Source organism: Salvelinus alpinus, chromosome 6 (assembly GCF_045679555.1).
Source record: "Salvelinus alpinus chromosome 6, SLU_Salpinus.1, whole genome shotgun sequence".
In the NCBI taxonomy this organism is placed as follows: Eukaryota; Metazoa; Chordata; class Actinopteri; order Salmoniformes; family Salmonidae; genus Salvelinus; species Salvelinus alpinus.
The window spans coordinates 60,702,173-60,726,833 of NC_092091.1; the positions used below are offsets into that span (position 1 = coordinate 60,702,173).

The window sequence follows — 24,661 nt, forward strand, 5'->3', positions numbered from 1 at the left end:
CCGCCCCAAATGCAAACCCCACCCTCGCTCGCCGAGGCGCGCTTGGCTCTTTTGTTAGGGCCGACACTTTACGCGCATTAATAGTCACCGGCCGAACTCCAGAGTGCAATCTTATAGCCTCCTGCTATAGCTAACGAGGCCTAGTAGGTGTTATTGTTCATTCAACGCCTCATGTGGGAACTTGATACGGTGCAGTGTATGTGGCATCCAAAGGACACTTTGCGCTTTTGCTGAGCTAGTTGGTTGGCTCTTTAAAGAGCCTTTGGGGGTTGAGTAGTTAAGTTGCAGTAGCGATTTTACTTGGCTTTGACGGCCTTCTCAGTCTTCTTGGGGAGCAGCACTGCCTGGATGTTGGGCAGCACACCACCCTGAGCGAGCAGCACACCACCGCCACCAAGCAGTTTGTTCAGCTCCTCGTCGTTACGGACGGCCAGCTGCAGGTGACGGGGGATGATACGAGTCTTGTTGTCACGAGCAGCGTTTCCGGCCAATTCCAGGATCTCAGCAGTCAGGTACTCGAGCACTGCGGCCAGGTACACTGGTGCGCCAGCGCCCACACGCTTGGCGTAGTTGCCTTTACGCAGCAGCCTGTGCACACGGCCCACGGGGAACTGGAGTCCGGCACGGGATGAACGTGTCTTTGTTTTTGCCTTCGCCCTGGCCTTGCCTCCGGTTTTGCCTCTTCCGCTCATATTGGTAGCTTCAGTATGTCACAGAAAGTCTGAATAAGCCGCTGGCCACCTCGAGAGCCTTACTTATACCTCGCCACAAGAGGCACCGATTGGCCACCGGGCCGGTTTGGCCTTATCCAATTGGAGTGAGGGACAGACAGTCAGCCCTAAGCCAGCACTCACCCACCCGCAGGCAGCTGAGTGAGAAGTGCTAGGCTACTCTGTTTCCCTCCGAATTTGTGACAAATCAATTCACTGAAATCATCCAAATGGGAAACACATACGCTATAGTATTAACATGGTTCGGATGATGATTAACACATCACAGCAGCCTGCCTCCTCTCCAGTTTGAATTATTATTAGGAGGATCAATATGACATGCGAATTCTAACACTTCACAACAATGGCTGGTGCTGCACTCTTGAGTGAGAATTGTACGCCATTTTGCCACTCGATTATTATTATTATTATTATTATTATATGCCTCTCTCTCTCCGGGCCGCACACACCCAGAGTGGGAAAATGTGGTGCGTAAAAGTAGCCTAGTGTGCGTCATTTCATTTCTTTTACACGACATGTAGAACATGGAATGACATGCACTTTTATGGAAAGAGGTGGGTGGCTCTTAAAAGAGCCTTTTGTGGTAACAACATGTGTCGAGTCGAACACCGTTTGGAATAGGTTTACTTCTTCTTGGGGGCTGCCTTCTTGGCCTTGGCTGCCTTGGGCTTGGCGGCTTTGGGCTTCGCTGCCTTGGTAGCCTTCTTGGGGCTCTTGGCGACCTTTTTGGGTGTAGCGGGCTTCTTGCCCTTCTTGGGGGACCTCTTTGCTGCGACGGCCTTCTTGGCTGATACCTTCTTGGGCTTCTTCGCCGCGACGGGCTTCTTGGCGACCACCTTCTTTGCTTTGGGGGCTGCGGCTTTCTTGGCGGGCTTCTTTGACTCGACGTCTTTCTTGTTGAGCTTGAAGGAGCCGGAGGCACCGGTGCCCTTGGTCTGGACCAGGGTGCCCTTGGTGACGAGGCTCTTGACGGCGATCTTGACACGGGAGTTGCTCTTTTCCACTTCGTAGCCGCCTGCCGCCAGACTCTTCTTGAGCGCGGCCAGGAACACGTCGCTCCTCTCCTTGGAGGCGGACACCGCCTTGACGATGAGCTCGCCTATGCTGGGTCCCGCTTTCTTGGGCTTGGCCGCTGCCTTCTTCTTGGGCGCCTTGGCCGGTGCGGCGGCGGCAGGTGCGACGTCTGCCATGTCTCTCGCTTGGTCTGGTAAACACACACACTTACTGAACACTACGGTAGTCTGTGAGAAGGAGTAGTTTGCTGTAGACGCTGCTCTGCGCTATTGAAGCTCCACACCGTGCAGGGGGCTGGCCTTAAACGCGACATGAGAACCATGTAGACTCGGGCAAAATGCTCTTTCACTTGTGTTTTCTGGTCGCCAATATCGGTCCAAAAGTCACCGACGGAGCCGTGTTTTTAGCCCATAAGCGAACGGCCCAGCGAGCAGACTTGTCTCCGTTCAGAATAAAGTCATGTGGGCTGCAGAAGCCCCATGCATTTTGTTGCGACTCGCTCAAAACCTCACCATTCGACTGTCGGGTGGAGCTGTGCGCACTGCTTTCCTGTGCTATTTGTCTCCTAAATGGCCTAAAAGTGCATCCGATTGTGAGCACCATTGATTGTGTAGTGAGCCGAGATGTCTGGCAAGGGAATCAGATGGTTTGGCGTCCCCTGATGTGGTCCTGGGTGTTTTAAAGGAGAGCTCTTTTGGGGACCTTAAAACACATGCACTTGTGAGGCCTGGTTGAGACTAGTGTTGTACTCCAACTTTCAACTTGTATTCGTCATGTGTCCAGGACGCACACGATATACACTGTCCGACGACATGCAATTAATTGTAATTGCCCTGTGTGCGATGTTGTATTAGGAGCCTCCTATTTGGACACAGTGTGTGTGTGTGTGTTTCCTGTGTCTTTTTTGCGGCTAGGTAGTCTCTCTGTCTACTAATCAATGTATCGCTTGACTCCGCAGCGTGACTCGTGCCGGTCTTGGTGTCTGTGGGTCTTGGTGTCTGCCTGGCTGTTCGGCCGGCGCTATGGAGGCTGGCGCCCCATGTGCTTGGTGGCCCTGATATAGGCCTAGAGAGTGTGTCTCGGTGCGTGCATGCATGCGAGTGGAACAAGGGCTGTATAGATATCTATTTGTAGGCGCTTGTTGTATAGGCTGTCCCCCCACTCCCTGTGTTCTACTGGCATGCGCACAATCATATTCTTTTCATTCTAGGCCCATTTATTCAAACTCTTTTATTCCATAGACTTATTCCACAATAACAACTTTCCCCTGGAATTTAACTCAACCCTGTTAGGCATGTCCAAAGCCACTCTACCTTGATACAGTGGAACACAGCCTACCTAGACATTCATTAGCTCCTGATGGATTTGCTTTTTTCACTGATGGGGTGGGTGGCTCTTAAAAGAGCCTTTGGGTTAGTACAGCACTCCAAATGGACTGTTTACTTGGAGCTGGTGTACTTGGTCACGGCCTTGGTGCCCTCGGACACTGCGTGCTTGGCCAGCTCGCCGGGGAGTAGCAGGCGCACGGCGGTCTGGATCTCCCTGGAGGTGATGGTGGAACGCTTGTTGTAGTGGGCCAGGCGAGAGGACTCTCCGGCGATACGCTCGAAGATGTCGTTCACTAACGAGTTCATGATTCCCACGGCCTTGGAGGAGATGCCTGTCACTGGTGGGGAATTGTTTTTTTTTTAAAGGGGGGGGGGGGGTAATGCCTGTCCTACAATGGCCCACCGTCACACTCCCTTTTTGGACTTAGTGGGTTTCCCAGCCACGTCCACCGAATCATGGTGGCTTTATGTGGGGTGCCTCGAAATACGACTGTTTCTACACTGTCTAAATTGCGCCAAGCCTGCACTGAACATAGAGTCCTGTCATCAACACTCCCTGTCCACTCAAGAGTGGCTCATGGTTTCCTAACTCTACAATCTTCCTACGACAATGGAATTGGCCCTTTTGAAGCGGATGTGGGTGGCTCTTAAAAGAGCCTTTGGGTTCAAATCTGGATGTAGACGTTCCGAAAAGAGTGCGTTTAACCGCCGAATCCGTACAGGGTGCGTCCCTGGCGTTTCAGAGCGTAGACCACGTCCATGGCGGTAACGGTCTTCCTCTTGGCATGCTCGGTGTAGGTGACGGCGTCACGGATCACGTTCTCCAGGAACACCTTCAGGACACCGCGGGTCTCCTCGTAGATCAGCCCGGAGATACGCTTCACGCCGCCACGGCGAGCCAGACGGCGAATAGCGGGCTTGGTGATTCCCTGGATGTTATCGCGGAGAACCTTGCGGTGACGCTTGGCGCCTCCTTTTCCGAGTCCCTTGCCGCCTTTGCCTCTTCCAGACATCGTGTGTTTGCTAGTGGAGTTCAAGTGAATAAATGACGTACCCCACGGTGCGTGGTGCTCTTATTATCTGCAGTTGGTGGACCTGATTGAAGCCAGTGGCACAGAAAGCACGCGCTTTTGCCTGGCCTCTGTTGCAAAGGGAATGGCGCTCGTTCTACGGAACGAGGGAGGAGCGATAGGGGTTCTGCCAAGTGTCACGAACCGGCTCAAAGCCCGTAACAAAAGGGAGACAGCGTGGAGATAAGGAGTAACAAAATATATTTATTTAAATAAAGTAACCTAACTGCAATTAACAATGGTGTGTGTAATCAGTAATCAGTAGTGTAAGTGAGTGTTTTGCATGCATGAATGTGATAATGCGGTGTGTTGAAAGGTGCTAAAGCAAACAACCAAAAAGTCACAAAAAACCACAACAGAATCTATGACGGTGTCTGCATGGAGAGAGTCTCCCCCATGAATGGGGAAGTGGTGTATTTATCCTGGGAGACACCGGGCCCAGGTGTCTCCCATGTAGCTGACGACCCTCCCAACTCCGCCTGCCGGCATCCTAATAAGGAAACAAGAACAAAGAGAGAACACGGCAGACAGAGTGGGAGGGTCGTCACATTCCCCCCCATAAAACCGGGGACCAACAAGGACCCCGGAACAACATACCAGCCTCTGCGTCCCAACTTGATGAGGGGTTACGTGTGCACACTTCCAATTTGCCCCAGCCAACCTCCTCCTCCCCAGACCTCAGCAACCTTAGTGCATAGGAAGCAACTTTTAAGAGGAAAGAAGAATACAAGACCAGGAGGGAACAGACAGGAAAGACAGAACCAGACAATACAACCATTCAAGAACAGGGCGCACGAGACCACATCAGCTACAAACTCCAACGAAAAGAACAAGGTCCTTAATTTTTTAACTCCCAACGATTCATAGCCACTTCCCAACGTAACAGACTACTCATTTCAATCTACCCTGCAATATACAATCGTCAGGACCAGGCACATCTTCCTCCTCATGCACAGATCTAGCATGATAAGAACCCAAGGAAACAACGGTATCAGCCAAAAGAACAGGTTTACCGTCCTCTGTAGACTCCCACTGTTCAATCACAGAGGAACGTGCATAATAGGGTTTTAACAAATTTACATGGCACAGCTGGTGTGCTTTCCGCCGTTCTGGAGTGGCAACTAGGTAATTTTGCTCAGTGGCACCACTGTATATGGACCTTGAAACTTGGCTTGAAAAGGAGAACCAACAATTGGCAGCAGAGCAAGAACCTGATCACCCGGAGTAAACTGACGAGGCTCAGTTCGGCGATCAAATATGCCCTTCAAACTCTCCTGTGAAGATGATAACTTCTCTTTAGCCATTTCTCCCTTTTTAGAACGAGGCAAAGGACCCACACAGTCAATGATCAGATACTCAAAAGGTTGGCTGAGTACAGGAATAGGAAACAGTGGTACCGGCTTAATAGCTTGATTAGGTTTACTAATTGACAGGTATGACAGTTAATGACTGTTAATGACAGTTAATTGACAGGTATGACAAGTTTTGATGAAATCAGAGACATCCCTCTTTAATCTAGGCCAAAAGAAATGTCTTAATATGCGATGGTATGTTTTCCTCACACCCATATGTCCAGCAACATCATTGTGAGAAGTTGTCAACACCAACTCACGAAGTTTTACTGGTACCACAACCTGACTAATCGCCTCCCCCAGAAAACAACTACCATGAGACACCCACTTTCTCATCAGGACATCATCCTGGAGAAAATAGCCATGGGCGACATCTCCCAACTGTTCCACAGGCACAATTTGGTCACGCAACTCTTCTAATGTGGGGTCAGTCTGTTGCGCATTGATTAGATCTGAGTGGGTAACAGATAACGGAATAACAGGGAAAGCAGTGACATACTTCTTTGTGGTATTCTCATTAGTCGGCACAGTGACCAGTACGCCACGGCTCATAGAACGCGTCACTGCACACGCACTAAACATCTCTGGGGAGCTTTGTACACTCTCATCAGGAATCTCAACAACTGACGGCTTTATGGAAACAACTAGAGATGGAACCTCGACACCAGCCAAGTTATTCCCAAGGATAACGTCGATACCCTCAATAGGCAACGAAGGACGCACCCCCACAACAACCTCACCTTTCACCAGCCCACAATCCAACATCAGTTTATGCAACGGAACTGACAGAGTGTTCAAACCTATTCCCCTAATTAGAACACTATTTCCTGAATCAGTCTCAGCAGAAAAGGGTAACACAGACTCCAACACAAATGATTCAGAGGCACCTGTGTCTCTCAGGATCTTCACTGGCACTAGGTCCTTTCTTCCTAACATAGACACAAAACCTTCCGTAATGAAAGGTAAATAGTTTGGATCAATATGGACTTTCACATGCTCCTGGGCCTGAGGCAATGACTCATGAATGAACTGATGTAGAACAGGCGCAGCTAACGCGGTAGGCTTAGATTTAGCGTAAGCACCCTTTGATCTGAGAAGTGGACATTCGTTTTTCCAATGACCTGAACCTTGACAGTAGTGACACCCTTGCCCAAAGTCAGCTTTACCACGGGAGTCAGGCTCAACCCTAGTTGAATTGAACTCTGCCCGTGAACCAAAGTATTTCGGTGAGCGAAGGCCAAATCTATCCGAACGCCCCCACTCATTCCGAATACGGGGCTCTGCAAAGACACTTTTGTGAGTTAACATTTAAGTCATTTAGCAGACGCTCTTATCCAGAGCGACTTACAAGTTGGTGCGTTCACCTTATGATATCCAGTGGAACAACCACTTTACAATAGTGCATCTAACTCTTTTAAGGGGGGGGGGGGGGGTTAGAAGGATTACTTTATCCTATCCTAGGTATTCCTTAAAGAGGTGGTGTTTCAGGTTTCCGGAAGGTGGTGATTGACTCCGCTGACCTGGCGTCGTGGGGGAGTTTGTTCCACCATTGGGGTGCCAGAGCAGCGAACAGTTTTGACTGGGCTGAGCGGGAGCTGTACTTCCTCAGAGGTAGGGAGGCGAGCAGGCCAGAGGTGGATGAACGCAGTGCCCTTGTTTGGGTGTAGGGCCTGATCAGAGCCTGAAGGTACGGAGGTGCCGTTCCCCTCACAGCTCCGTAGGCAAGCACCATGGTCTTGTAGCGGATGCGAGCTTCAACTGGAAGCCAGTGGAGAGAGCGGAGGAGCGGGGTGACGTGAGAGAACTTGGGAAGGTTGAACACCAGACGGGCTGCGGCGTTCTGGATGAGTTGTAGGGGTTTAATGGCACAGGCAGGGAGCCCAGCCAACAGCGAGTTGCAGTAGTCCAGACGGGAGATGACAAGTGCCTGGATTAGGACCTGCGCCGCTTCCTGTGTGAGGCAGGGTCGTACTCTGCGAATGTTGTAGAGCATGAACCTACAGGAACGGGTCACCGCCTTGATGTTAGTTGAGAACGACAGCGTGTTGTCCAGGATCACGCCAAGGTTCTTAGCACTCCGGGAGGAGGACACAATGGAGTTGTCAACCGTGATGGCGAGATCATGGAACGGGCAGTCCTTCCCCGGGAGGAAGAGCAGCTCCGTCTTGCCGAGGTTCAGCTTGAGGTGGTGATCCGTCATCCACACTGATATGTCTGCCAGACATGCAGAGATGCGATTCGCCACCTGGTTATCAGAAGGGGGAAAGGAGAAGATTAATTGTGTGTCGTCTGCATAGCAATGATAGGAGAGACCATGTGAGGATATGACAGAGCCAAGTGACTTGGTGTATAGCGAGAATAGGAGAGGGCCTAGAACAGAGCCCTGGGGGACACCAGTGGTGAGAGCACGTGGTGCGGAGACAGATTCTCGCCACGCCACCTGGTAGGAGCGACCTGTCAGGTAGGACGCAATCCAAGCGTGGGCCGCGCCGGAGATGCCCAACTCGGAGAGGGTGGAGAGGAGGATCTGATGGTTCACTGTATCAAAGGCAGCCGATAGGTCTAGAAGGATGAGAGCAGAGGAGAGAGAGTTAGCTTTAGCAGTGCGGAGCACCTCCGTGACACAGAGAAGAGCAGTCTCAGTTGAATGACTAGTCTTGAAACCTGACTGATTTGGATCAAGAAGGTCATTCTGAGAGAGATAGCAGGAGAGCTGGCCAAGGGCGGCACGTTCAAGAGTTTGAGAGAAAAGAAAGAAGGGATACTGGTCTGTAGTTGTTGACATTGGAGGGATCGAGTGTAGGTTTTTTCAGCAGGGGTGCAACTCTCGCTCTCTTGAAGGCGGAAGGGACGTAGCCAGCGGTCAAGGATGAGTTGATGAGCGAGGTGAGGTAAGGGAGAAGGTCTCCGGAAATGGCCTGGAGAAGAGAGGAGGGGATAGGGTCAAGCGGGCAGGTTGTTGGGCGGCCGGCCGTCACAAGACGCGAGATTTCATCTGGAGAGAGAGGGGAGAAAGAGGTCAAAGCACAGGGTAGGGCAGTGTGAGCAGAACCAGCGGTGTTGTTTGACTTAGCAAACGAGGATCGGATGTCGTCGACCTTCTTTTCAAAATGGTTGACGAAGTCATCCGCAGAGAGGGAGGAGGAGGGGGGAGGGGGAGGAGGATTCAGGAGGGAGGAGAAGGTGGCAAAGAGCTTCCTAGGGTTAGAGGCAGATGCTTGGAATTTAGAGTGGTAGAAAGTGGCTTTAGCAGCAGAGACAGAAGAGGAGAATGTAGAGAGGAGGGAGTGAAAGGATGCCAGGTCCGCAGGGAGGCGAGTTTTCCTCCATTTCCGCTCGGAGCCCTGTTCTGTGAGCTCGCAATGAGTCGTCGAGCCACGGAGCAGGAGGGGAGGACCGAGCCGGCCTGGAGGATAGGGGACATAGAGTTAAAGGATGCAGAAAGGGAGGAGAGGAGGGTTGAGGAGGCAGAATCAGGAGATAGGTTGGAGAAGGTTTGAGCAGAGGGAAGAGATGATAGGATGGAAGAGGAGAGAGTAGCGGGGGAGAGAGAGCGAAGGTTGGGACGGCGCGATACCATCCGAGTAGGGGCAGTGTGGGAAGTGTTGGATGAGAGGGAAAAGGATACAAGGTAGTGGTCGGAGACTTGGAGGGGAGTTGCAATGAGATTAGTGGAAGAACAGCATCTAGTAAAGATGAGGTCAAGCGTATTGCCTGCCTTGTGAGTAGGGGGGGAAGGTGAGAGGGTGAGGTCAAAAGAGGAGAGGAGTGGAAAGAAGGAGGCAGAGAGGAATGAGTCAAAGGTAGACGTGGGGAGGTTAAAGTCACCCAGAACTGTGAGAGGTGAGTCATCCTCAGGAAAGGAACTTATCAAGGCGTCAAGCTCATTGATGAACTCTCCAAGGGAACCTGGGGGGCGATAAATGATAAGGATGTTAAGCTTGAAAGGGCTGGTAACTGTGACAGCATGGAATTCAAAGGAGGCGATAGACAGATGGGTCAGGGGAGAAAGAGAGAATGTCCACTTGGGAGAGATGAGGATCCCAGTGCCACCACCCCGCTGACCAGAAGCTCTCGGGGTGTGCAAGAACACGTGGGCAGACGAGGAGAGAGCAGTAGGAGTAGCAGTGTTATCTGTGGTGATCCATGTTTCCGTCAGTGCCAAGAAGTCGAGGGACTGGAGGGAAGCATAGGCTGAGATGAACTCTGCCTTGTTGGCCGCAGATCGGCAGTTCCAGAGGCTGCCGGAGACCTGGAACTCCACGTGGGTCGTACGCGCTGGGACCACCAGGTTAGAGTGGCGGCGGCCACGCGGTGTGAAGCGTTTGTATGGTCTGTGCAGAGAGGAGAGAAGAGGGATAGACAGACACATAGTTGACAGGCTACAGAAGAGGCTACGCTAATGCAAAGGAGATTGGAATGACAAGTGGACTACACGTCTCGAATGTTCAGAAAGTTAAGCTTACGTTGCAAAAAATCTTATTGACTAAAATGATACAGTGCTGCTGGCTGGTGGAGTAGGCTAGCTAGCAGTGGCTGCGTTGTTGACTTAGTTTGAAAGTGTAGCTGGCTAGGTAGCCTCGGTAACTGGCTAGGTAACCTTGACAATTACTCTAAACTACACAATTATCTTGGATACAAAGACAGCAGCAGTTAACACATACTCATCCGCCAAAATCGCAGCTTCAACGACATTCTTTACTTTTCGTTCGTTAATATACATGGCAATACGATCAGGGATTGTGTCCTTAAATTGCTCTAACATAATCAGATCACACAGCCCTTGGAAAGTCACAACTGCAGAGGCAGAACACCAGCGATTAAACTGTAAAGATAATTGTCGCGCAAACTCAACATGAGTCTGTTTATCATCCCTTTTTTAAATTTCTAAATTGTTGGCGGTAAGCCTCAGGGACCAATTCATAAATCTGTAACACAGCCGTTTTAACCTTATCATAACTGGCACTGTCGTGTACACTAAGAGCTGAATATGCTTCCTGCGCTTTACCAGTCAGCACACACTGCAACATTAAGGTGCGGTCAGAATCAGGCCAACTCCTAGCGTCAGCAACACGCTCAAACAACAAAAAGAATGTCTCAGGGTCCTTTTCATTAAACTGAGGCAATAACCGTAAGTTCCCAAAAATATCAAATGTGTCCGGGGCACGACCAAAAGAGGAACGACCCCTAGGTAAATCTGGGTCACCTTCCCAGAACAAACACTCCCCTGAAATCTTTCCTTCCCTAATCAACTCTATCCGTTCTTGTTGCAACTTGATTTTAGGCATCTCCATATCTTGTTTAAATGCTAATTCCTTTTCATACTTCACACGATCATGCTCTAGCTTCTCACGATCATGCTCCATATCTAATTCCTTTTCATACTTTACACGATCATGCTCTAGCTTCTCACGATCATGCTCCATATCTAATTCCTTTTCATACTTTACACGATCATGCTCTAGCTTCACACGATCATGCTCTAGCTTCTCACGATCATGCTCCATATCTAATTCCTTTTCATACTTTACACGATCATGCTCTAGCCTCTCACGATCATGCTCCATATCTAATTCCTTTTCATACTTTACACGATCATGCTCTAGCTTCTCATGATCATGCTGCAGCTGTAACAGAAGCAGTTCTTTCTGCTGTTCAAAAAGAAGACTACTAGGACTAACCGATGGAATGGCCATTGTAACGTTACGGGGAGATGACCCCTCAGCAGAGACTGGCCCAGTGATAACTTCAAGAATACCACTCTCCATCAGATTGGCCTTCAATATCAACCTAATAGAATTCTTTAGACGTTTATCACTAATTTCAACCTTGTAGTGTTCAGCGATTTTCAACAGCTGTTCTTTAGTACCTAATTCTAACAATTCCTCTGATGGAAAGCGAATGAACTCATCTACATAAGACGCCATAGTCAAAAAAAATATTCTCACTCTTCCCCTCTGCTGAGCACACCAGACCACAACCAGAGAATTGACAATCACCCTGAGCACCACAGAAGAGAGATGAGATACGGAGCTTCCCCAAAACCTACAATAACTCTACCCTAGTCTTCGTGCGGATTTGCGGTGGGTATTTACGCACTGTAGCCCGCTGGCAAGGAAATGAATCCCCCAGCACGCTGGCAGATTCCACCAAGCCACGGATGTGCCCCCGAGACAACTGCTCAGTCCACAGACACCACACAAAAACAACAAACATTAACCATGCCCAACATATTCCAAAAATAAAACATGTCGCTAAGCCTATCAGGGGAAAAAGGATATAGCTCCGGGTAGCAAGTTCCACCACCCTACCCAAATCTCCCACTGAGGTACACAGCCGATTACTCACCTCAGACCGATGTCCCAACAGAAAGTAGAACAAGAGTTTCCAGGCTGGGCAGGGCCGGGAAACTAACCATTATACTCTCTCCAACGCAGCACACAAACCAAACAACAAAGGCAACCAATACTGGGCCTATCAAACTCAAACAAAATATGCAAACCAAACACGTACCTCCACGTTCTCCCAAACCAATACGTTCAATTATCCCGGATGAGCCCCCACTTGTCACGAACCGGCTCAAAGCCCGTAACAAAAGGGAGACAGCGTGGAGATAAGGAGTAACAAAATATATTTATTTAAATAAAGTAACCTAACTGCAATTAACAATGGTGTGTGTAATCAGTAGTGTAAGTGAGTGTTTTGCATGCATGAATGTGATAATGCAACGCACTGCTAAAGCTAACTCTCTCTCCTCTGCTCTCATCCTTCTAGACCTATCGGCTGCCTTTGATACTGTGAACCATCAGATCCTCCTCTCCACCCTCTCCGAGCTGGGCATCTCCGGCGCGGCCCACGCTTGGATTGCGTCCTACCTGACAGGTCGCTCCTACCAGGTGGCGTGGCGAGAATCTGTGCTCTCACCACTGGTGTCCCCCAGGGCTCTGTTCTAGGCCCTCTCCTATTCTCGCTATACACCAAGTCACTTGGCTCTGTCATATCCTCACATGGTCTCTCCTATCATTGCTATGCAGACGACACACAATTAATCTTCTCCTTTCCCCCCTCTGATAACCAGGTGGTGAATCGCATCTCTGCATGTCTGGCAGACATATCAGTGTGGATGACGGATCACCACCTCAAGCTGAACCTCGGCAAGACGGAGCTGCTCTTCCTCCCGGGGAAGGACTGCCCGTTCCATGATCTCGCCATCACGGTTGACAACTCCATTGTGTCCTCCTCCCAGAGTGCTAAGAACCTTGGCGTGATCCTGGACAACACCCTGTCGTTCTCAACTAACATCAAGGCGGTGACCCGTTCCTGTAGGTTCATGCTCTACAACATTCGCAGAGTACGACCCTGCCTCACGCAGGAAGCGGCGCAGGTCCTAATCCAGGCACTTGTCATCTCCCGTCTGGATTACTGCAACTCGCTGTTGGCTGGGCTCCCTGCCGGTGCCATTAAACCCCTACAACTCATCCAGAACGCCGCAGCCCGTCTGGTGTTCAACTTTCCCAAGTTCTCTCACGTCACCCCACTCCTCCGCTCTCTCCACTGGCTTCCAGTTGAAGCTCGCATCCGCTACAAGACCATGGTGCTTGCCTACGGAGCTGTGAGGGGAACGGCACCTCCGTACCTTCAGGCTCTGATCAGGCCCTACACCCAAACAAGGGCACTGCATTCATCCACCTCTGGCCTGCTCGCCTCCCTACCTCTGAGGAAGTACAGCTCCCGCTCAGCCCAGTCAAAACTGTTCGCTGCTCTGGCACCCCAATGGTGGAACAAACTCCCTCACGACGCCAGGTCAGCGGAGTCAATCACCACCTTCCGGAGACACCTGAAACCCCACCTCTTTAAGGAATACCTAGGATAGGATAAAGTAATCCTTCTAACCCCCCCCCCCATTAAAAGAGTTAGATGCACTATTGTAAAGTGGTTGTTCCACTGGATATCATAAGGTGAATGCACCAATTTGTAAGTCGCTCTGGATAAGAGCGTCTGCTAAATGACTTAAATGTAAATGTAAATAATGCGGTGTGTTGAAAGGTGCTAAAGCAAACAACCAAAAAGTCACAAAAAACCACAACAAAATCTATGACGGTGTCTGCATGGAGAGAGTCTCCCCCATGAATGGGGAAGTGGTGTATTTATCCTGGGAGACACCGGGCCCAGGTGTCTCCCATGTAGCTGACGACCCTCCCAACTCCGCCTACCGGCATCCTAATAAGGAAACAAGAACAAAGAGAGAACACGGCAGACAGAGTGGGAGGGTCGTCACACAAGAAGAAATGAAAGCAACTCAAATAGCATATATGTTGAACACAAGGCCAAACAGTGACAACTGGGGAATCGACTAGTACTCTGTGTTCAACAGTAGTTGAATCAGCTGTGCCTCTCCAGGGCTACAACAAAAATGCCTACTGTTGGTGGTAGGCTACTCTACCCCTGGAGTTGGGAAACACTGATTTAGTAGGATTCAACCCACTGCACTCCCCACCCCCCAATAGAGACAGGCCTAAAGAAGTCGAATAGAGGTCCCAGTTAGAAAGGACAAACGAAGGTGACTCTTCCACACACATAATAACAAATACTAACACACCAAACCTTCATGCCATAATAGAGACACCGTCAAATCCAAACGGGGAAGATATAGGCCAGGGGGAAACAAATACACATGGAATGCCATAAAGCCAAAAGGGTCCATAATGTCACCTCATCACTCATTTTGCTATTGAAGGCCATGTAATATAACATCATTCTTCTTTTTTCTTCCCTACACAGGATCCGGCCTGACAGTTGTTAGGATTTGTGTTTATGCCTGCTAGCATATTGTTTTGTTACACACACACACACAAACAGATATGTGTAAAGACTGATCAACACAGACCATAAAAGCTGTGGTCAATCTGGAGAGGGGAGGGGTGCATCTCTCTAGGCCAACCAGGGAGGTTAGATTACTGGACAATACCATATTAGGAACTGTTTCAGTGTAGAATCGACAGACACAAGACGGATCTAATCTACGCAACGACCAGATGCGGACATCTGAAAGAAGGGGACCAGTCTGAGTAACGGCGATAGGCTGGGCAAAGTCTAAACCGCGCTCAGCCTCTACTGTGATAGGCCAACAGACGCGTTGGAACTACGTCATCACGGTATAAGAACAGCTGTTTACGTACTTCCTGCCAGTTCCCTGTTCTACCCTGCGTGGAGATACAGCGAACCCGTATATACGAAAATTGCATTTGCCATTCATTGTTTGCGTTAATTAAACATAATTAAAGAAAGTTAGCAGGCCTTGCTTTTTATTTATCCTGATACCGGATTTGTTACACGCAGCGTTCACACAGTCAGGGAGCCAAGAGGACCCGAGGTGCCGATGTGAAGGGTGGTGATACCTCTGTAAAGTGAAACAGCAGTAAAACATAACTCAGACACACACACAAACACACACACACACACCCAATGAAGGGATACTTTTCCTATTCATACAGAGGTGATAGGGATGTGCAAATATTGTATTGTACTTGTGTTCACAAACCAATAACAAAGCGTCTTATTATGGAATGAGTGGATCATTTATAGGCCAGATAGCACTATGGCCGCCAGATGGCCTCATATGTTGCGGCAAATGACCGCCACAGGAGGGCTCATCTCAACAGGTCATTTCAAAAGGGACACATACTGGCAATTGATCAATCGGTGCAGTTTATTCACATCTCAAATGTGACTAGCTTTCATCTTGTTGCCATAATTGTCTCAGGCCTCGGTTTAGTACATCAAGGAACAGAGGTTGCCTTTTAGGAGAAGGACTGACAAGCTTTCAACTAGGTGGGATACAGCTAGTGTCACAACGTCACTTTGTCATAGCAGGTTAGGAGAAATAGGTTAAGGTTAGAAAAAAGGGTTAGGCTTACCCTAAATGTCACTTCCCCTCGTAGTTGTAGTCCATGTAGGCACAACCGACTTACAAGTCATCACACAGAGAGCACACTTGAAACACAACTGCACTGTCTGGAAGACCGCGCCTGACTGAATTGGAATCCCTCAAACAGCACACTAACTGCCTTCCCCTTTATGATGTCACAGTCAGCCCCTCAGAACACTGGTCCTCAACATTCTCAAACACCTTGGATACCGAAGGCAAACATTCTCCATTCACTCACATTCACAAATCAACCAGGGAGAAGGCTGCCAGGAATTGGATGCTGAAAAGCTAACCTCCTTCACAGAGCAACATCATAGGACTGGGAGTGAACGATACTCTGTCCGAGGACGTGCTCGGGGCCTTGTGTTCAACAGCAGGTTAGACTGTGTCACTTGTTCCCTTCAACTGCTTGCATTCCCCTATTATCAACAGCTGTGTTCCTCTCTAAGCTACAGTGCAGATACTTCACATGTAGAGTACAATAACAAATAACACAGGGCCTGTTACCACACCCTATAGGCTAGGAGTTTCACTTGGACCACAGTGACATCGCTAGTAAATAGCCTGCAGCATAACTGACAGCTCCCCAACGGGGACATAAAGGGGAAATGGAAGGGGGGGACACACTGAGGAAAACTCCTACCAACATACAATCTATTTCAATTACCCATCCAATCCAAATCTATTTGCCACATACACCTGTTTAGCAGATGTTATTGCGGGTGTAGGGAAATGCTTGTGTTAGTAGCTCCAATAGCACAGTCATGTCTAACAATTAAGATCTAACCATGTCCCAGGATTCCACACAATATACCCAAATCTAACAAAAGTTATGGAATGAGAATACATCAATATATGGACGAGCAATGTCACACCGGCATAGACTAACATGCCTAAGAATAGAATACTGTATATCCATATGACACGAGTCATGCAAACTAGCTCCGCATGATGAAAGTGACTGGTGTTCCGTTAATCAAGTGCCCAGTGATTTCTAACACAAACACACACCTCACCACGTTGCAAGACAGGAATGAAGACATGATTCAGGCGAGATGCAATGTTGACACCCTATGCTTCATTTAGGAGCTCAAAGGAATAGGTCAACTCATATAGATAGGGAGGCATTGACCGGAAGTCATGTTCCCAACACGGCCCTTCAATTCATTCATGCCTAGAAGGAATACATACGTCTGCTCGTCATTCAAGCCACATAGGGAGGGATCTTGGCACCACCTGCTGGATCAGAAGTGCTACTCACAATGGCACACAGAGCATTTATCCCTCAACCTGATGCAATTTGCACAAGTATGTGGTCCAAAAAAAACACTAACTACAACCGATCATCAAATAGGCAGAGGTTCCAAAACTTCAAACACATGTTCATGTAGAGTACCTCCAAATGTAGATTGGAAGAAATGAAATATAACATGTTCTCCTAGGTCATGTGAGCATGTATTTGTAGATGAATCACAGAATAGGTTTGGTGAAAAAGTCACTGTACGTCACTATTACTTCATTTGACTGCTCTTAAATCATATTCACTTGCACATTTTCTGCTGCTCTGTCTCCTGCAGATATGGAACACAACGTCATGTGAATGTATGTTTCTCAAGTGTCAAATGAGGGTAAGTTACATAGTACTGCTTTATTAAAAAAGGATTGCTACTTTTCTCTCTAGCCTAGTGCACTCTAGGCTTTTTTAAAAAGGTCGACATGCCATGATATCATATAGCCTATAGGACAACTTTTTCTCCAGGACTACATCTTACACCAATGCACCCCGAGAAAGGTTTTGTTGCAGTGACCAGGGAAAGTGTATGGGAAAAAACGTGGCCGGAATCAACTGGATGATTCTGTCACCAATTACAGGAGGGGGTCTGTTGGATGAGGGGTGTACTGAACTGTGCCTATAGCATGTCACAAATCCCTCCAACGGGAAATAGGCCTTTTCAGCACCACGGAGCTCCGCCATTACCTGTCTCATGAGTGAAGATGCAGCAGAGGCGCGCTGTCCATTCAAACGTGCTGAATACAGCAACGCATGCGCCGAGATTTCCTGTCTGCTTCCTGATTTGGCCAAAGGTTTGCCTCCACTTTTTGCCTGTGCCATGCGTCTGACTATAGTAGATTATCCCTTTGGATTGATGCCTTTGCATTCAACAGGTTATGTCGTTTTCCCAGCTCTTTTGACCTGCGTTCTTTGTATTCTGCACTTCTGAGGCATTTAGTTCCTTATGAAGTCTATGCAGCAATCAGGACGTACCTGCACTGGTGATTGCAATTCTGTAATTGGTCAACTAATAATAGGACTAATCATTGCAGCTGCTTGTGTCCTGTTTCATAACAGCTGTTTTGCAAGCCCTTGATGATTACATCTATTGATTCCTGCTGTCCCGATAGCTTTTCTCTTAAGGGGTCTCTGATGTAGTCTAAAGGAGGAACAATAGGTATGTAATAGGATTAGTCAGAGATATCATTTTTGTCTCAATACCTTAGTCAGTCGCATTAATTATGGGGTGCACATGTTTTTGTGTTTTTTTTCAATGGTCACATGGGACAGAAATGATGGAATGGGGATTTTCACTAAGTCATTGACACACTCTTGCATGTCACATTCCAACAGCTATTCGATTCGAAAAAGCACCACTCGGGGACCCGAGGACGGGAAACGCTGGCCTGAAGATCAAATACCACTATGATGTGCTCACACGTTGGCAGTAGCCGTGTTTAACCACTAGATGGCTTCCGTGCTCCACGGTAAAGTTTTCCCCTCTGCATGAGTCTCTCAGCAGCACTGCAATATGGGACTTTCAAAGTCTGGTGGCATGCTACAGTGACAATTATTGCGACTCTTTGCCCTATGTCATTACTATCACTCATTACTGCTAATGTATTTTCCCCTTCTTTGTAAAACCTTTGTTCTACTCTAGGCATACATGTGGTCACATCACTCTCTCTTTAGCAGTTCAGATTGAAGCTGCAATACGTAGCATTTCGTTCATGTCACCTTTATTTAACTAGTCACATCAGTTAAGAACCAACTCTTATTTACAATCACGGCCGGTTGGGATACAGCCTGGAATCGAACCACGGTCTATAGTGACTCGAGAGCAGGGAACGCGACGTGTTCGTCGACAACATACATGGTGGGAAATGGAACAATTGTGCCTTTTTGACGGAAATATGGAGGTGGCTCTTAGAGCCTTTGGGGGATTTTGGAGATCAGGTCATCGTTTAAGCGCGCTCTCCGCGAATACGATGGGCCAGCTGGATGTCCTTGGGCATGATGGTCACTCTCTTGGCGTGGATGGCGCACAGGTTGGTGTCCTCGAACAGGCCGACCAGGTAAGCCTCGCTAGCCTCCTGCAGGGCCATCACGGCGGAACTCTGGAAGCGCAGGTCGGTCTTGAAGTCCTGGGCAATTTCTCTCACCAGGCGCTGGATGGGCAGTTTGCGGATCAGCAGCTCAGTGGACTTCTGACAACGACGGATCTCTCGCAGAGCCACGGTGCCGGGCCTATAAAGGTGAGGCTTCTTCACGCCGCCGGTGGCCGGGGCGCTCTTGCGCGCAGCCTTGGTGGCGAGCTGCTTCCTGGGTGCTTTGCCACCGGTGGATTTGCGAGCGGTTTGCTTGGTTCTGGCCATGGCGCTAGCTAGCTTCCTTCTTTCACAGTTGGAGTATAGCCTCCAAATGCCTATGTGAAATTTATAAAGTCGGCAGCGGCGTCTGCTGATTGGGCACAATCTCCGCACCACCCTGATTGGCCCGTTGCGGAGGGCTCCTCTGCCGCCCATTGGACGGGATAATGCAAACCCTACCCTCGCTCGCCGAGGCGCGCTTGGCTCTTTTGTCAGGGCCTACACTTTGCGCGCATTAATAGTAACCGGCCGAACTCGAGTGCAATCTTATAGCCGCCTGCTATGGCTAAGGAGGCCTACTATGTGTTAGTGAACATTCAACGCCTCATGTGGGCACTTGATACGGTGCCGTGTATGTGGCATACAAAGGACACTTTGCGCTTTTACTGAACTAGGTGGTTGGCTCTTAAAAGAGCCTTTGGGGTTGATTAGTAAAGTTGCAGCCGCAGTAGCGATTTTACTTGGCTTTGACGGCCTTCTCAGTCTTCTTGGGGAGCAGCACTGCCTGGATGTTGGGCAGCACACCACCCTGAGCGATGGTCACGCCGCCAAGCAGTTTGTTCAACTCCTCGTCGTTACGGACGGCCAGCTGCAGGTGGCGGGGGATGATACGACTCTTCTTGTTGTCACGGGCAGCGTTTCCGGCCAACTCCAGGATCTCAGCAGTCAGGTACTCGAGCACTGCGGCCAGGTACACTGGTGCGCCAGCGCCCACACGCTTGGCGTAGTTGCCTTTGCGCAGCAGCCTGTGCACACGGCCCACGGGGAACTGGAGTCCTGCACGGGATGAACGTGTCTTTGCCTTCGCCCTGGCCTTGCCTCCGGTTTTGCCTCTTCCGCTCATATTGGTAGCTTCAGTATGTCACAGAAAGTCTGAATAAGCCTCTGGCCACCTCGAGAGCCTTACTTATACCTCGCCACAAGAGGCACCGATTGGCCACCGGGCCGGTTTGGCCTTATCCAATTGGAGTGAGGGACAGACAGACAGTCAGCCCTAAGCCCGCCCTCACCCATCCGCAGGCAGCTGAGTGAGAAGGGCTAGGCTACTCTGTTTCCCTCCGAATTTGTGACAAATCAATTCACTGAAATCATCCAAATGGGAAACACATACGCTATAGTATTAACATGGTTCGGATGATGATTAACACATCACAGCAGCCTGCCTCCTCTCCAGTTTGAATTATTATTGGGAGGATCAATATGACATGCGAATTCTAACACTTCACAACAATGGCTGGTGCTGCACTCTTGAGTGAGAATTGTACGCCATTTTGCCACTCGATTATTATTATATGCCTCTCCCTATCTCTCTCTCCGGGCCGCACACACCCAGAGTGGGAAAATGTGGTACGTAAAAGTAGCCTAGTGTGCATCATTTCATTTATTTTGTATAGGCTGTTCCCCCACTTTAGTCCTTTGAGCACTAGTGGAAACCCCCCTCCCCGTGTTCTACTGGCATGCGCACATTCGTATTCTTCCTACGCTGGACGAGTCCTCTTTTCATGTGAGCGGCTTTAGGATCTAGGGCCATTTATTCAAACTCTTTCATTGCATGCACTTATCCCACAATAACAGTTTCTCTGGCATTTTACTCAACTCTTTTTGACATGTGCAAAGACAAAGAAAAAAGGCGCGCCAGAGCCACTAACTCGATACGGTGGAACACAGCCTACCTACACATTCATTAACTCCTGATGGATTTGCTTTTTTCACTGGCGGGGTGGGTGGCTCTTAAAAGAGCCTTTGGGTTAGTACAGCACTCCAAATGCGCTGTTTACTTGGAGCTGGTGTACTTGGTCACGGCCTTGGTGCCCTCGGACACTGCGTGCTTGGCCAGTTCACCGGGGAGTAGCAGGCGCACGGCGGTCTGGATCTCCCTGGAGGTGATGGTGGAACGCTTGTTGTAGTGGGCCAGGCGAGAGGACTCTCCGGCGATACGCTCGAAGATGTCGTTCACGAACGAGTTCATGATTCCCATGGCCTTGGAGGAGATGCCGGTGTCGGGGTGGACCTGCTTCAGGACTTTGTACACGTAAATGGCGTAGCTCTCCTTCCTCGACTTTCGGCGCTTCTTGCCGCCTTTCCCTGCGGTCTTGGTGACGGCTTTCTTGGAGCCCTTCTTGGGCGCGGACTTTGCTGGCTCGGGCATGATGCTGATGTGTCGTTGCTTTTCACAAACGAATGAGGGGGTGGAGGTCGCTTTCCCTTCTTATGAAGAGGAAGCTAAGCAAATTCAGCGGCCGTGGACACACCCCTGCTTTCTCATAGCCATTTGCCCAGTGGAGCGAGCGCGCATAAGAGCCTTCCACTCAGAGGCTGCCTTCCCTAACAAAGACCTGTGCGCCCTACCTCCCCCAATTCCATAGCCTATGCGCTTTCACTGGTGGGGAATTGTGTGTTTCAAAAGGGGGGGAGGGAGGTGGGAGGGGTAAATGCATATCCTACAATGGGCCACCTTCGCACCGTCACACCCACTTTTTGGACTTTGTGGGGGTTTTCCAGCCACGTCTACCGAGTCATGGTGGCTTTATGTTGGGTGCCTCGAAATACGACTGTTTCTACACTGTCACAATTGTGCCAAGCCTGCACTGAACATAGGGTCCTGTCATTACAGCCCAGCTCCACATTCAATTCGCGCATATGTGCTCCATATGTGCACAAGGCCGGTCTAGTACCATCTACCCACAGCACATAATACATTACATGCAGGTCTGATCCCACCTTTCCCTGTCTCTAACTGTTGTCTGTCTCTGATGAAAATACATATTTAATGAAAGGAGAGTCAGAATTCCAGCAAATCTTTTGAAATAAAAACCTTTTTATTACCAATTTTTTCAGCTCCAAGGGCCAGTACGTCAAGAGCCAAACTAGTGCAACATTTTGGGCCAGTCACTGAGGAGGAAGAATCAGGTATTGAGGGGCGATTTAATATATTAATCTATACAATTCCTTGTTATTCAGTGGCCTTGTAATTCATTTATTGTATTCTTATTAAATCTGTAATTGGTAGTTGAAACAATAACAAAGCACACTCCCCTCCCCTGTTTTGGTTAAAAGCTGAGTGATGGGGTTGACGAAATGTAACCACTTAAAATGTATTGACAGAGTTATTATTGTAATAACTTACCATCAATGTTATTAAAATAATAGTTTTAACCATAAATCATTAATATAAATCCAAAAATGGCTTTATCAACTTCTGAATGCCCCTTTTAAGTCTAATCCTTTCCTTTTTTGCATATCTTATTTTAGAGACAAGGACCAGTGGATTGGATTCCATTCCAGTTTAAACATTGATGAAGAAATAGGTATGTTTAAATTGTTTAACTTTCAAAATTGGGGTCATCTTGGTGTTACTGAATTATACTGCACTACATCTTTATTTTGACAGTGATGCAACATTTTTAAATGTGTCTCAAGTCTCCAGAATTTGAGATCAAATGTTTGATATGAGGTTATAGTACTGAATGTCACCTTTTATTTCAGGGTATTTTCAGACTTTTCTGATTTACCGTTTTGAAATGAAAGCACTTTATATGTCTAGTTGCAAGTTTTATTAGTCGTATGTACAGGATACTGATGGTAACACGATTCAATGAAATGCTTACTTGCAGGTAGCTTCTCGACAAAGCAATTGAAAATGCTGGAGTATAGAGACAAATTCAACATTTTAGCATCACTGTCCAAATACTTCTGTAGGGGAGTGCAATAACAACCTCCTGGCAGAGCTTTTTCCTCCACATTTCCTTTAATATGAAGCAATCTGCCATTCCACATTATGGAATTAGTCTTAGTTGAATTCATTCAAATCCACTATTGTAATGCTTACACAGAGTCGTTCCTTTTGTAACCACTGTCAGTAATTGTGAAAGCTGGAAACATTTGCCTTTGAGGAGAGTTTACTCTGTAGTCAAAATACACTGAGTGTACAAAATATTCCTAAAATTTAGTTGCACTCCCTTTTGCCCTCAGAACAGCCTCAATCCGTCAGGGCATGGACTCTACAAGGTGTCGAAAGCGTTCTACAGAGATGCTGGCCCATGTTGACTCAAATGCCCCCACAGTTGTGTCAAGTTGGCTCGATGTCCTTTGGCTGGTGGACCATTCTTGATACACACGAGTAAATGTGGATCGTGAAAGAATGTGTGATTCTTTTGATTTAATAAAGACCCCTTACTAAACCTTCATGTCAAATAACGTTCGCATATGTTAATCTATTGTCGATAATCTATTGTCGATAAAAAAAAACATCAAAGTTTGGGGAAAAGTCAACTGTTGGTGGCGCTACTGAGCACCCCATGGCCACCAGGGGTATGGGATTGCATAATTATGTTTAATTCATGCATAGGATTATTTGTGCCAAGCCATAAATCTTTTTTTTGGGGGGGGGTCTCTATGACGAGAGTTGAACTCTTCCAAAGGTTTCCTAGGGGTGTATAAAGGTTCATGGCAGAAAACAAGTGTATGTATAGAAATGCTCATATAAACATTGTTACATTGATATTGACGCTTCTAGAAGTTCAATAATAGACATTCAACAGTCTGTGGCCTTTCAACCCCTATACCCATGACCCACAAGGCCCTATAACCGCACCTCTATTGCCATGGTCCTCGGCACATCATATTCCTGATAAGCAACAATGATGAAAATGAATTCTCACTGCCTATTCAAAAAAATCAGTTGTGAAATGATTTGGCTTTCACCTTCATTAAATATTTTCCGTGGACAACTAGTCTAGAGACCGAGCAGATAGACGGTCTGCCTCTATGCGCTAAACATGTTGCATGCCAATATCACTCAGGGGTAGGCCTATATCCAACATATTTAATGCAGGTAAAGTAATATATGTAATAGCATTATATATACTGTATATATATATGTTGATTTACACGTAGGCCTATGTATTATAATATATAGCCTAGCTGCGCCTAGCCTATAGTCCTATGTATTATAATATATAGCCTAGCTGCGCCTAGCCTATAGTCCTATGTATTATAATATATAGCCTAGCTGCGCCTAGCCTATAGTCCTATGTATTATAATATATAGCCTAGCCTAGCCTATAGACCTATGTATTATAATATATAGCCTAGCTGCGCCTTGCCTATAGTCCTATGTATTATAATATATAGCCTAGCCTATAGTCCTATGTATTATAATATATAGCCTAGCTGCGCCTAGCCTATAGACCTATGTATTATAATATATAGCCTAGCTGCGCCTTGCCTATAGTCCTATGTATTATAATATATAGCCTAGCCTATAGTCCTATGTATTATAATATATAGCCTAGCTGCGCCTAGCCTACAGTCCTATGTATTATAATATATAGCCTAGCTGCGCCTAGCCTACAGTCCTATGTATTATAATATATAGCCTAGCTGCGCCTAGCCTATAGACCTATGTATTATAATATATAGCCTAGCTGCGCCTTGCCTACAGTCCTATGTATTATAATATATGGCCTAGCTGCGCCTAGCCTACAGTCCTATGTATTATAATATATGGCCTAGCTGCGCCTAGCCTACAGTCCTATGTATTATAATATGTAGCCTAGCTGCGCCTTGCCTATAGTCCTATGCATTATAATATATA

The 24,661-nt window shown here is 48.0% G+C and overlaps 5 protein-coding genes and 1 long non-coding RNA gene across 7 annotated transcripts; 1 reads left to right on the plus strand and 5 right to left on the minus strand.

Moving 5' to 3' along the window:
• Positions 1 to 79: 79 nt before the first annotated feature.
• Positions 80 to 20,556, minus strand: LOC139579067 (histone H2AX-like). Its single transcript, XM_071407301.1, has 3 exons — positions 19,527 to 20,556; positions 11,286 to 11,296; positions 80 to 700 (listed from the first exon to the last, which is right to left on the minus strand). Exons 1-3 carry the CDS (start codon positions 19,907 to 19,909, stop codon positions 297 to 299), a joined length of 798 nt encoding a protein of 265 aa, XP_071263402.1. The 5' UTR covers positions 19,910 to 20,556; the 3' UTR covers positions 80 to 296.
• LOC139577877 (histone H1-like) lies at positions 1,287 to 1,921 on the minus strand. Its single transcript, XM_071405012.1, has one exon. It carries the CDS (start codon positions 1,919 to 1,921, stop codon positions 1,355 to 1,357), a length of 567 nt encoding a protein of 188 aa, XP_071261113.1. The 3' UTR covers positions 1,287 to 1,354.
• On the minus strand, positions 3,756 to 4,086 carry LOC139577878 (histone H4). Its single transcript, XM_071405013.1, has one exon. The coding sequence runs from the start codon at positions 4,084 to 4,086 to the stop codon at positions 3,775 to 3,777; it is 312 nt and encodes a 103-aa protein (XP_071261114.1). The 3' UTR covers positions 3,756 to 3,774.
• Positions 16,918 to 23,246, plus strand: LOC139579069 (uncharacterized). 2 transcript variants are annotated; one of them, XR_011675671.1, is made up of 5 exons: positions 16,918 to 17,051; positions 18,050 to 18,183; positions 21,904 to 21,975; positions 22,318 to 22,373; positions 23,038 to 23,246. It is a non-coding gene; the product is annotated as an uncharacterized lncRNA (long non-coding RNA). The 2 variants fall into 2 exon arrangements; XR_011675672.1 differs by lacking the exon at positions 16,918 to 17,051 and adding an exon at positions 17,058 to 17,873.
• LOC139579061 (histone H3-like) lies at positions 18,419 to 19,525 on the minus strand. The gene has a single exon (XM_071407294.1). The coding sequence runs from the start codon at positions 19,219 to 19,221 to the stop codon at positions 18,661 to 18,663; it is 561 nt and encodes a 186-aa protein (XP_071263395.1). The 5' UTR covers positions 19,222 to 19,525; the 3' UTR covers positions 18,419 to 18,660.
• Positions 20,575 to 21,330, minus strand: LOC139579065 (histone H2B). Its single transcript, XM_071407299.1, has one exon. It carries the CDS (start codon positions 21,212 to 21,214, stop codon positions 20,840 to 20,842), a length of 375 nt encoding a protein of 124 aa, XP_071263400.1. The 5' UTR covers positions 21,215 to 21,330; the 3' UTR covers positions 20,575 to 20,839.
• Positions 23,247 to 24,661: the final 1,415 nt, after the last annotated feature.